The following is a 12,619-nucleotide window of genomic DNA, read 5'->3' as shown; positions in this document are numbered from 1 at the left end:
TGGAGTAGAAAGTGAAAGCTGCTAATATTGTTTATACTCAGCACAGGTGCAAAGTCGCCAATATCCTACTTGTACAGTAACGAAGTACATGTAGGCTACATAAGCCGCGTTCGCAGTGTTTTATTTCAACCGCCATTTTTAAAAATCTGCAGCCGCAAACAGATTTATTTTCATAATAACTTCAAATCAAACTTGTATGTTATGCGGCGCAGTAGCCTACTTTTGGTTATAGCCTGCCAACGTCTTGGAATTATAACGTGTGCTCTTCTGTTCTTTTCTTGCTTTAGTATTCGTTTTATAAAATGTTAAGCATTCGTGCTGGGACAGCATAGGCTATTACCTACCAAAACATTCAAACGGTTTAATTCGGTTGCTGAATATTTTCTTCCGGATTTTCTTTAGCCCGTTGTAATTAGCCGCGTTTCCACCGCAGGGACTTTACCCCGGAACTAGGAACCTTATGAGGAACTCGGTCCGTTTCGAACTAGCGTCTAAATTAAGTTCCGGGGACTTTATTTTGCCCCCATCTTCTTCGGTGTTGTTTACCGGCAGCTTACATCCTTGAAAGTTGCATTACTGCCATCTTTCGGAGTAAGTTAACTCCTACAGCTTATTGCCTGTCACACTTTTATTAACAGTCCCATTCCCCGAAGGTAGTTGATAAAACATCTCCTCCCCTGCCCACTAGCACCACACTCCAGTACATTCCTCAATCCTGCTCCTGTTATCCCCAATCTTCCCATCTCCTCCATCATATCCTTCCTTTCCGACCTATATTTATTGCAGTTAATGATAACGTGTTCTGAGGTTTCTGGTACCTGACAGATTTCACAAAGACCGGTTGGATGTTTACCTATAAGATGAAGCGTGCTGCGTAAATTGCTGTGTCCTATTCTTAATCTTGATATTACAACCTCCTCTCTTCTGTTTCCTCCCCTCTTTCTTACACTGCCTACTCTATTTTGTATCAGATGTAAATGTCTCCCCCTTCTCTCCTGATCCCAGTGCTGCTGCCATTCTTTATTGATATTTCCCCACACAATGCCCTTTCCCTCTGACTTTGATAACTTGATATTGATTTCAATACTTCCCTTTTTGACTGCTTCTTTTGCCAACGTATCTGCTCTCTCGTTTCCCGGGATATCTGAATGTGCTGGGACCCACATGAATGTAACATTTTTCCCTTGCCTAACCACTCTTGAATTGGCGAACAAGATTTCATACAGCAGATCCTGGTGATTTCTGGCTGTACCCATCTTAATACTTGCAATGGCCGACACAGAATCACTACATATTACTATTTTGTTAACCCTACCCCGTTCAGCCCATTCTAATGCCATCAATATGGCAAACAATTCAACAGCATACACACTTAAACAATCCGATGTTCTCTTGCTAATTCCCACTTGGCAACTAGGCACAGCAACTGCAGCCCCTGTCACATCTGTCTGCGAATCCTTTGATCAATCTGTAAAAATCTGAACACTGCCTTTATACTTACAGTCCCTATAGTTATAATATTCACTAATATTCACTAGTCAGCATTCTTATTACTATGCTTAATCTTAAGTAATTCTAGATCTACCCCCACACTTTCTAATTCCCAGACAGGTCTAACAGGCCACACCACAGTTTCGCCAAATTCTTTATCATATACTCCCATATCTCTTGCCACTTGATCTCCTGCCCATCCAAAACTTGATTTTTCCATCCTGTCCTTCTCCCAGCTTGTCTGCAGTACCCTTTTTGTTGGATGACTATCTCCATGCCCCCTTAGATTAACCCAGTAGTTAGCCACCAGCTGCTTCCGACGCAACCACAGTGGCATTTCACCTGCTTCCACTTGGAGTGCACACACTGGGGAAGTTTTAACTGCTCCTAAACACACTCGTAAAGCCCGAGCTTGTATAACATCTAGGTCCGCCAGCACAGATTTTGCTGCTGATCCATATACAATACTTCCATAGTCTAATCTTGATCTAATTAAGGCTACATAAATATATTTCAGAGATGCTATATCAGCTCCCCACTCCAATCCTGCAAGACACCTCATGACATTTATCACTTTCTTACATCTACTAACAACATATCTAATATGCTCCCTCCATGTTAACCTCATATCAAAATATACTCCCAAAAAACGAAAACTCACAACTTTCTCTAAATTATTCCCATACAATTTCAAATTGCATTCCCTGAGTTTCTTTCTTGTAAAGAGCATAGATTTTGTTTTTTCAACCGAAAATTTAACTCCCCACTTTGTTCCCCACTTTTCAACTTGATTAATTCCATCTTGCACTTTCTTCACTATGTGTTCAACATTTCTCCCTCTTTTCCACAAAGCCCCGTCATCTGCAAACAATGACTTCCCCATATCCATAGGGATATTCATAAATATGTCGTTTATCATGATGGAAAATAAAGTTGGACTTACTACACTTCCCTGAGGTGTCCCGTTTTCCACAACATATTTGGTTGATAAATCTGACCCTATCTTCACCTGAATAGTCCTTCCATCTAAAAAGTCCATTACCCAATTAAACATTTTCCCTCCGACTCCCATTACGTGCAGTTTGATTAGAAGTCCCTCTCTCCATAGCATATCATACGCTTTCTCAACATCAAAAAACACTGCAGCCACTGTCTCTTTATTTACTTGCGCTTTCCTTATTTCATTCTCCAGACACAACATTGGATCCATAGTATTCCTTCCTCTCCTGAATCCACTTTGATAGGACGCCACCATACCTCCTTTTTCCAAAAAATACATTAACCTCTCATTTATCATACGTTCCATTAATTTACAAATGTGAGATGTCAAGGCAATTGGTCTATAGTTTCCAGGCCTGCTGGCATCTTTTCCAGGTTTCCTTATTGGAATAATTATCGCCTCCTTCCAGCTCCTTGGCATTCTCCCCTCTTCCCACACTTTATTATACAGAGACAACAATTTCCCCAGACTTCCTACACTCAGATGTCTTAACATGCTATAACATATCTCATCTTTACCCGGTGCTGTCTTTCCCGTTTTATGTAGTGCCCTTTTTAATTCTCCCATATTGAAAGGTACATTCTGTCCATCATCATTACTATCCTTTCTGCATAAAGCCTCCATATTTTCAGACTTTGTTTTCTCTTTGCCTCTTCTTCCTTCTACTGATAAATTATTGGAGCTATGTACCCTAACAAACGTATTTGCCAATAACTCTGCCTTTTCCTTATTTGTTACTGCAGTCCCATCTCCATCGGTCAGAGCCGGATAACTCCACTCCCTCCTGTCCCCTCCCATCTTTTTTATCATCCCCCATACTTCTCCCACCTGAGTTGTGTTTCCAATTGTACCACAGTACTTTCTCCAATGGGTCCTTTTTGTCTGTCTTATTATCCTCCTTACTACTGCCTGGGCCTGCTTGTACTGAATCATATGTTGAAAATTATGAGTTCTTTTGACTAGTTTAAACGCCTTATTTCTATTTCTCACTGCTTCCTTACACTTATCACCCCACCATGGTACCACTTTCTTCTTCATACTACCTTTACTTTTAGGAATGGATTCGAATGCAGCTGTCATTATGCCTTGCTTTATTTTGCTGTCAAGTGACTCTATGTCCATTCTATCATTAACTTGACTTAAATATCTATCACTTCCTTCCAGAAATTTCTCCCAATCAGCTTTCCCAAGGATCCATTTCCCACCTGTGTTCTCTATGGTCAATGAGACAGCAATATTTATCTTACACCAGACTGGGTAATGATCACTCCCTATAGTACCTTCTTGGTACACTGTCCAATCACACACTGTTGCTATGTTGTTTGACACAAGTGTAAGATCAAGCACAGACTCTCTCCCTGAATTAACATCTATTCTTGTACTACTGCCATCATTTAAACATACTAAGTTATTTTCATCTAACAACTCTTCTATCACCTGACCATTAGCATCTGTTCTGTCACTCCCCCATAATGTGTTATGTCCATTAAAATCACCACACCAAACCGTGCTACTACCATTCTGCCCTTCTATCTCTTCAAGCTTACTTAACTCTAGCCTTTTGCATGGATTATAGTAATTCACAATCACCAACTCTTTCCTTTCTGCCCACACTTTTACTACCACATACTCTTGCTCATTACCTATACCTATTACTCTGTAAGGGATACCTTGCTTTACAAAAGTGACACATCCTCCTCCTCCCCCCTCTGTCCTCTCGCCTCACTGCCACATAACCATATAAAACAAAATCCAAATTAGACTTTAACCAGGACTCTTGAATACACACAATGTCTGGTTTTTCTCTCCTACTGGCTACAAACTGCTTGAAATCTTGCCCATTAGCAACCAGGCTTCTCGCATTCCACTGAAGAATTAACATTATTAGTACAATCAACCCACACATGCCGTTTCTTGACTTGACTGTACACTGAGTTCATCCCTTACTTCTTCCCATTTTAAACCTATCATATCCAAGTGGTGTACTGCTGCTTTGACGATAACCTGAATCCTTTCTGTTTTAGATTTTATCTCAGCCGTTGCATTTATCACTCCTGCTATGAAAGTCACCAATTTCTTTTTCTCTATCCATGCAGTCTTCTTATCTTGCTTTTCTTTTGCTACCGCTTGTTCTTTGCTACATCCTCCCTCCTTATTCTGTTTTTCCTGTCCTGCCATCTTAACTGCCTCAGCAAATGAGACTTTTTCCTTCCTCCTTATCTCCTGCACCTCCACCTCTCTTCTCAACACTTCACAACCCCAATAAGCCACACTATGATTCCCTCCACAGTTACAACATTTTGGTCTCACTCCCTCTCCACACTTCCCATACTCATGTTCCCCACCACATCTAGCACACCTTCTCTTCCCTTTGCACACCTTAGCCACATGCCCAAATTCCTGGCAGTTAAAACACCTCATTGGCTTTGGCATGAACTCTCTAACCCTGTATCTCACAAATCCAAAGTATAATTCCTTTGGGAGAACCTTTGTTTCAAACTCAATCAAAACGGTCTCAGTCTCTTCTTTCTCCACCCCCCTTGTCATTCTTTTCGCACTTTTAACTAACCTATTCCGCACCCTCAAGTTCTCTACCAGTTGCTTCATGCTAACTACAAGAGGTAATCCAGAAATTACCCCCTTGCACCCACCACCCCTCTGCTCCCCCACTCTTACTACTTTGGCTACTTTAGCTTTTCCAACACTACTCATTTTCTTTGCCTTCTCCACCTGACCTTCATTGTCGCATCCTATAAGCAAATTTCCATCTCCCAAAACTCTTGCATACTTCACTTCTCCAATTTGTCCTCTAATAGTTTTAGTTAGCTTCAGCGGATCAACTTTCTTTACTCCCCCCTCTCCCTCAAATCTCACCACTATATTTATCACTCGTGCCTTCGGGTCCTCCTCCCTCTCGCTCCCCTCACTATCCGTTCCACCTGAGCTAGCTCCGTCCTCTTTTCTCTCTTTTACTTCTACTTCCCTTCATGCCTCTATTCCCTCTCACCACCTGCCACTCACTCGCCCCCCTTTCACCTTCTTCCATGCTGTCCCCATCCGTCTCCCTCCCCGCCATTTTGTCAAGGATTGTAAGGAGGAGCAGTGCAGGAATACCGTTCCGGACCTATGCAGGCCGTCGGTCGATATTCCTACAAAAGCTCTCCCCGACACCCAAACCTATTGCTACCACGTCCCGACGTCCGCAAAACAAAGTCAATATCGTTTAATCACTCAAAATAAAGCCAAACTACGTAAAAAAAAAAAAAACCAAAAACAAACAAAACAAAACCAGCGTAACACAATTCACCCTTCCAGAGACAAGTTTTATTTTAAACTGTTGCCCGTCGACTCCGCATTAACGTTGACTTGCAGCTATCCAGCTAAAAGAAATCACTGGCGCTTTCCCTATTTTAAACCTTTTAAAGTATTTCTACACGGCTAACCCCGGCCGGAAATCCCAAGCCGGGATGCGCTCGTGCTTCTCTAAATCCTAATCTTTTCCGAAGTGTCCCCGCCTAACAGTCAAAAGAAAAATAAAACAGAAGCCTTAAACTGTTTGAACTTTGCTCCACCAAAACACCACACCGCTCAACAGATCACAGCAACGAGTACCGGAAGTCCCGCCCAATGAGCTCTCCCCTCGCACTCCGGTCCTTCGGTGTACTCCTACAGCTTATTGCCTTTTATGGACAGTCCGTTCCCCGGCGTCATTCTCATCCTCATTACCTTTTTTGGTGTCATTTTGGGGGGCGATATAGCTCAGGAGGTAAGACCGATTCACACCCCGCCCTGGGCATGTCGAAGTGTCCTTGAGCAAGACACCTAACCCCTAACCTCTAACTGCTCTGGCGAATGAGAGGCATCAATTGTAAAGCGCTATATAAATGCAGTCCATTTACCATAAAGCAGGTATGAGGTGAAGGAGAGAACTTTGGGGGTGGTGCGCAAGCGCTGAAAATTTCTGATTGGAGAGCTCCGTTGCAAGTAGTGGGCAAAAGACCGAACGTGTAGAACACCAAGGAGATTTAGCTACCAAACAAAACCGCACCTGTCTATTTTTTTGTGATCATAAATTTCATTTTGTGTACGAGTTTGTGAAACAATGATTGTTTTGGTCCACAAGACTATTTATTAAAATGTACACATTTCATTAGGCGACATTTTTACAATCTGAAAACTTCTACTATCGGAGAAGTTTTACGTAGAAGTAAGCGGTACATGCTTACTTCTATTTGCTTCACAAACTTGTTTTGCTAAAAGCCAGCTTAGTGAAGTCCATAGACCGTATAAAAAAAATAAAAAAAAATAGGTGAAGTCGAAAATGTCTGTGAAATTGCCCTGAAACACGACCGACCAAAATTACGGAAGTGCGAGTAGCCTAAGCAGAAAACCTAGGCTACGTTATCTGCTAGACAATAAGTATCTGCACCAGCAAAGCACGTAGCGCAATCAAACCAATGCATATTGTGTTTAGCTAAGGACAATAAAGTCGAAATTTTACTTATTTCGAAAGGCAAAGATGAAAGCGTCAATACGTACCTGATACCGTGCCCCCAAACAATGTCCAAAACAGTGAAAAGCTATAAATGGGAAACATTTTACAAAACTTATATTTACACAAACGCTGTTACAGCGAGAGTAGGAGTTATCGACTGGTTCGAGGAAAGCAGACCGTTTTTCCAGAAAATGGGCGTGGTTTTCAGAGTATAAGGTTTTCAGAGTACAAGCCTCTCAATGCCGTCTGGCTCAATGCGCTGTGGCTCTGTCGGCGGATGTCTTTTGTAGTCTCTGGTATAAACCAAAAAGGGCGTTGTGACAGTACGGGTGCTGGGACCCAGGCGCAGAGTGGGGGAAGGAAAAACACGAAACTCAAAAAGGGAAAACAGATTTTACTAACAAAAAGGCAAACACAAACAGGGAACAGGCAATGCCACAAAGGGCAAAACAACAAACTCAAAATATTCTTAGGAACAAAAAATAAACAGAACTACACTAGTACAGAAAACAAACGGCAGAAACGCACAGAAACACACAAGCGGAAACAAAGAAAGAAACACAAACCAGTCAAAAACATAGGCGGGAACAAAACAGATCTCAGGAACAAACACGGGAACAAGAAAATGAAAAAAATCCAAAAACACCAGGACACCAGGGGATAGGCACGAACACATGGATTACGAACAAACAATCAGAACGAACCACAAGCAGGTAAAAAACGCAGGCAGGTACAAAGGGTCTGAAACATACGCAAGTAGGGAACAAACACAAGGAAACCAGAACATAGACAGGAACGCATGGAGCAGATTTGAGGAGGGGAGCACAGAACAACCAGACATACCGCAAGAATCCAGCACCTGAGTCAAGGAAGAGGGCAACTTAAATAGACCACACTGACGAGACACAGGAGGGCACCATGAACAATCAGGCCACGGAAGGGGAAGGGAAAACGAGACAGCCAGAAAACAATGATTAGACAATTGGAAACAATCATACAATTAACACAGGGGGAGCAGGACACAAAACAGGAGTGCCGCCATCTGGCGGCCCAACAGGGAAAACGCAGACAGGAACGCAGGACCATGACAGGCGTAGTCCAGTGGTGTCAAACTCGTGCCATGGAGGCCGTGTGTATGCAGGTTTTCATTCCAACCAATTAATGCTGCCTTAATTGAGTCCAATTACTCATTCAGCCATATGCGTTTAACTGCATTGAAGCACAGAATATAAGAAAAATTTTATTTAGACAATGCGGGTCACCATAGACGTCGGGTCACCGTTGTGCACAAACCTGCATCCCTAATTCAGCAAATAATTTAACTAATTATATAATCAAAATCTGAGGCTGGAATGAAAACCTGCATACACACGGCCCTCGATGGCACGAGTTTGACACCACTGGCGTAGTCAGAAAGTTTCCTCTCTGACAACCACCGGTCTCCTTATTACTGCTTGATTCGGTGAAACAGCGTGAAAGAGATTTCCCGAAGACTATTGGCAACAAACAGGCCAGAGTGGATATAGTTTTTGAGGTTGTGTTGTAAAACGTTTAGTGTTTATGGAATTTTGTTGTTTTCGGACATTGTTTGGCGCACTGTGTCAGGTAGGTATACGCTTCCTCCTTGTTGAGTTTGGCTTCCAGGTAGGCAGGTAGAATATATGCTTGTGATATCTGCTTTGTTATGTGTCATATTGCGTTGTTATTTAATTATTTCATGCTTAAATTTGTAAAACGTGTGTGTGTTGTTTGTACCTGTCGTCATCCTTGTCGTAATATTTTCTTAATTTACGATAGCTTATGTATCTGTATTTATTATCTATTCATACAACTTGTTAATTAATTCACTGAGACTGTCAGATTTAGCCAGTGTGGCTAGCAATCATCCTCGAATGTCAAAGGGAAAACCTTTGAAATTTTAAGCGTCGTTTTCTTTAAAAACTACGCAGCTCGTGACAGGTTTGGTGCAGTGCACGTCTAGTAGTGTGCGCTCAAAAAGCGGAGGATGGTAAAATATAAATAATTGTGTGTACTTGTGTGCGTGTGTTTTTTATTTATTTATTTTTGGGTCAGAACTTTGTGTCCTGGCTCAGGGACGATTTGGGTCGAACATCATATTTGGTACTTTGTGACATCTGTCTTTCCCTGTGTCTCTGTCTTTCAGTTAGTTACTCCCTTTTAGGTACGTACACTGCAGTAAATACTGATGAGTTCACTTGTGTCCTGTGGCTTGATGGCGAAGTAGTCGACTCCTACAGTAGCAATGGCATGGACAGCGTGCCCCGTAGAAATTGGATGCGTGAAGGAAGAGGCCATTATCTGTGGAATTCTGTCAAACGCCTTAATATGGAGCACTGGAACAGAGGCAGAACTGACATCTTAAAAAATTACACAGGACTTAACATGTCTGGTAAGTGAGAGCCTTTATATTTCAGCTTTTTAAAAATGTTTTTTTTTCTCTCCTGTACCTCTGTTTAAAGTTCCAAGTAAAGGCCATGCAGTACATGCAGGTATAATCACTGCATCATGTACATCCATGTGTTTCAGGTGCTGCTGTCCTGCAGGGGAGGTTTGGCTGTGAGATCGAGAGAAACCCTGACTCTGGTGTAAGACTTACGAGGACCTTTGCTCAGTACGGATGGAACGGAGAAGACTTCCTGTCCTTCAGCCTCAGCAGGCTTCAGTGGGAGGCTTCAGCAGGATCTGCTGTCCCCATGAAGAGGAAGTGGAACAGGGACCGCGACAGCACTGTGGAAACTAAGAACTACATAGATTTCATCTGTGTGATGCATCTGTTGAACAGTTTGGCTTATGAAACCAAGGAGAACAAGGAGACAGGTTAGTACCAAGATCCCAAAGAAAATGGAGCACACTGCAGTATATTGGAAACAACGTAATATATGTGTCAAGATATCAGAATTTCACAATATATGGGGAACTATTAAAATTATTGCTGCTTTCATTGCTATATATCCACACACAAACACTATACTGCTACTTGAAAGTTTGTGAACCCTATAGTGATGGTCATTATTTTATTTTGTAAACCATTTCCATTTCTTTAAGCTTTGAAATTATGTTTTTCTGGCTTTTTTAAATAAAGGATGGTACCTTATTTAAAATGTACATTATGTCTAGAGGTTTTACGCAGGAAACCAACACTTTCGAAACATACTCACACACTTAAACACTTGCGTTTTCTGAACATACATTCACATGCAGCTCTCCTGACAGCCTGTACACATTTTCACATCTGAAGTATGCAACACAGTATCATTACACACAAAAATATGCAAGAGGCCTTCCCTTGTGCACAAAAAAACTTCCATTTCCTTTTCCCAATTTCAGCTGAGCTCACGGCTGCAGTATTCGCTAAGAGATCCCGGAAGCCTGGGAAGGTTATTCTGACCTTCCTAGTTTCAGGATTTCACTGCAGTGACATGAGGGTAGAGGTTTATCGGGATGATGACATCATCACTGAAGAAGACGGCCTTTTGTCCTCTGGGATCAGACCAAACGACGATGGGACCTGCCAGCTGAGAAAGAGTTTGGACATCGCTAACAGCACTGAGGCATCGTATAGCTGTGAAGTCCAGTTCAGAAGTCTTAAACGACTGGTCAAATGGGGTAAAACTGCTCACTGTGACCCGTTTCCATTAATGCTGACTCGCTGAACCAGATCAAATTATTAGTGCTGTGGGAACAAAATCGTGACCCCTATAAAAGAGTGTGGCATGAACCACCAGTGTGGTTGTCAAATTATAATATTGCTGTTTTTTGCCTTTGCAGATGGGAAGATATGGGACCAGGGTGAACCAAAGCAAGACTACGACACTGGACATCACTACTGGTGGCTTATAGTACCACTGGTGTTGGTCATTGCTTTATCACTTGTGTTTCTCATTCGGATGCTGAGGTGCAGATTTGTTTGATTATAATGTCCCATTAGCTAGCTTTATTCACTGCCGTTTTAAAGACAAGGTTTTAAAGTTTAAAGTATTTATAAAATATTGTTATTTGTTGTTGTATTGTAATGTTTCATTAGTTGGCTAACTTTATCCACAGACAATCCAGGCTGTGTTTTGAAGTATTTCTAAAATGTATTTAAAGTAGAAGATGCTAGTCTCTAGGTGGCCAGCAGATGGCGAGCCAGTCCTGCATTCTGAAATGTGAACGGCACAAACCCTGCTCAGTCTAGATCAACAGATTTCAACACCGCTGTTTGATCAAATGGTCAAATTACCGCGATCGTGTGTGATGAAGAACTGGGCAAATGGAGTACATTGAGGCAATCACTCAGATGTACCGTGATCAAAACTACTCCAAAAACTGAGAAACCTTCTCAAATGCAAATTTCCTTCTTTCTCCTTTGTACCTGTATTTTAGTTTGTTAGACTCTTGTAACACTAATCTCAACTCGGCAGAATCTTGAGAAAATCACAGGATGTTTCTTAAATCAAAGATTAAATAAAAGCAGACGATGTACATGTGCTCTAATCTGGGCTGCAGAACTCTAATAAACTTAATTGGTTTTTTTCTTCCTTTTTTCAAAAATATTCTCCTGCTAGAAATTACTTCTTAATACAATGTAGCCTGATCTAATTTATTTTTATTTTTATTTTTTTTTTTTTTATTTTAAACACATTGTATCATGAAACTTCTAAAACGAATCTACTGTTATCACAAGAGCAGTTGAGACAATGGAATTAACCAAGATTAGAAACAAACTGTAAAGCAAGCCAAGGGAGAGGAACATCACAAAGCAAATTTTGTTTTTACGTGGATAGCTGGTCTCACTCAGCACATGGCAGGGGCCTTCTGAAGCCAAGGGCTCGCGCAAATGTTCACGGAAAATTGAGATTGGAATTTAAGTATTCCGAGTCAGAGACCAGTGTGCTGCTTCCGTCTTTGTGTATTCAAAGTTTTAGGAAAGCAAGGTTCACTAAGAGATAAGACATTTTCTTCTTGTTCTTGTTCTTCTTGTTCATATTTTTCTTATTATTATTCTTTGTAGCTGAACCGTTTTAAATGTAAATAATTTTCACGGACACATACTTACTTTTTTTCTCAATTATTTACCCACAGCTTGTAATAATAGGAAGGAGAAGTTAAGATAACGTAACCCAGAACAAGCGCAATTGATTATTTGTGAAAAGAGGCCTGGTCATCCTCCATGCAATACTATACATTTTCAGTGTTATTTTAGATTTAAATCTAGGCTAATCATATCAACAATAGTGACTGTGCGTTGGTCATGTGGCTTGTCCTCTGGCTAGATGACATGACATGGCACAAATAGGCCTACGTTTATTGTGAAACTTCTGCCCCAAAATCTTCACAACAGAACGTAGACTAATAAAGGAAGAGAAAAGATCGAGCATGGAGAGGTGCATGGGAAAGGGTTGTTCTCACGCATTTGAAATATGTGTTCCTTCATTCTGAGGGTAGAAAAATCCCAGTGGACAATTTTGTCATGAAAAATCGGCGGAACGGCAGGCGTTAAAGTGAAAACACAGCTACATTTGGTTGAAAAGAGGAAGTTTTCTACATGACTATACAGTATAATATGTGGCCAGGATATGACCTGAGCTGAGCTATACAGAAAAAAAAAAAATACAATTACATACAATTTT

General features: G+C 41.3%; 2 protein-coding genes across 4 annotated transcripts in view; one reads left to right on the top strand and one right to left on the bottom strand.

Annotated features, from left to right (window-relative positions):
• LOC118229597 (BOLA class I histocompatibility antigen, alpha chain BL3-7-like) overlaps nt 1-7,217 on the bottom strand; it is a 59,045-nt gene extending 51,828 nt beyond the window's left edge. The window contains exon 1 of one of the 3 annotated variants that reach the window (XM_035421697.1): nt 7,031-7,217. In XM_035421697.1, the coding sequence (XP_035277588.1) occupies nt 7,031-7,088 (58 nt within the window). In that variant the 5' untranslated portion in view covers nt 7,089-7,217. The remainder of the gene's footprint in view (nt 1-7,030) is intronic. The other 2 variants (XM_035421698.1, XM_035421700.1) reach the window with 2 other exon arrangements.
• Nucleotides 7,218-8,638: 1,421 nt separating this feature from the next.
• Nucleotides 8,639-11,477, top strand: LOC118229600 (BOLA class I histocompatibility antigen, alpha chain BL3-7-like). The gene is made up of 4 exons (XM_035421708.1): nt 8,639-9,396; nt 9,534-9,824; nt 10,335-10,613; nt 10,776-11,477. The coding sequence occupies exons 1-4, from the start codon at nt 9,255-9,257 to the stop codon at nt 10,916-10,918; spliced, it is 855 nt and encodes a 284-aa protein (XP_035277599.1). The 5' UTR covers nt 8,639-9,254; the 3' UTR covers nt 10,919-11,477.
• Nucleotides 11,478-12,619: the final 1,142 nt, after the last annotated feature.

Source organism: Anguilla anguilla, chromosome 6, assembly GCF_013347855.1.
Source record: "Anguilla anguilla isolate fAngAng1 chromosome 6, fAngAng1.pri, whole genome shotgun sequence".
NCBI classification, from domain to species: Eukaryota; Metazoa; Chordata; class Actinopteri; order Anguilliformes; family Anguillidae; genus Anguilla; species Anguilla anguilla.
Note: the sequence above shows the minus strand (reverse complement) of the source record. Positions and strands in the feature narration are given on the sequence as shown.

Bases quoted from the DNA above. Each gene is read 5' to 3' on its own strand.
- LOC118229600 (XM_035421708.1), top strand. From the start codon at position 9,255: ATGGACAGCGTGCCCCGTAGAAATTGGATGCGTGAAGGAAGAGGCCAT. The intron at 9,825-10,334 runs GTTAGTACCAAG...TCCCAATTTCAG, and splicing joins CAAGGAGAACAAGGAGACAG to CTGAGCTCACGGCTGCAGTA. The intron at 10,614-10,775 runs GTAAAACTGCTC...TTGCCTTTGCAG, and splicing joins TAAACGACTGGTCAAATGGG to ATGGGAAGATATGGGACCAG.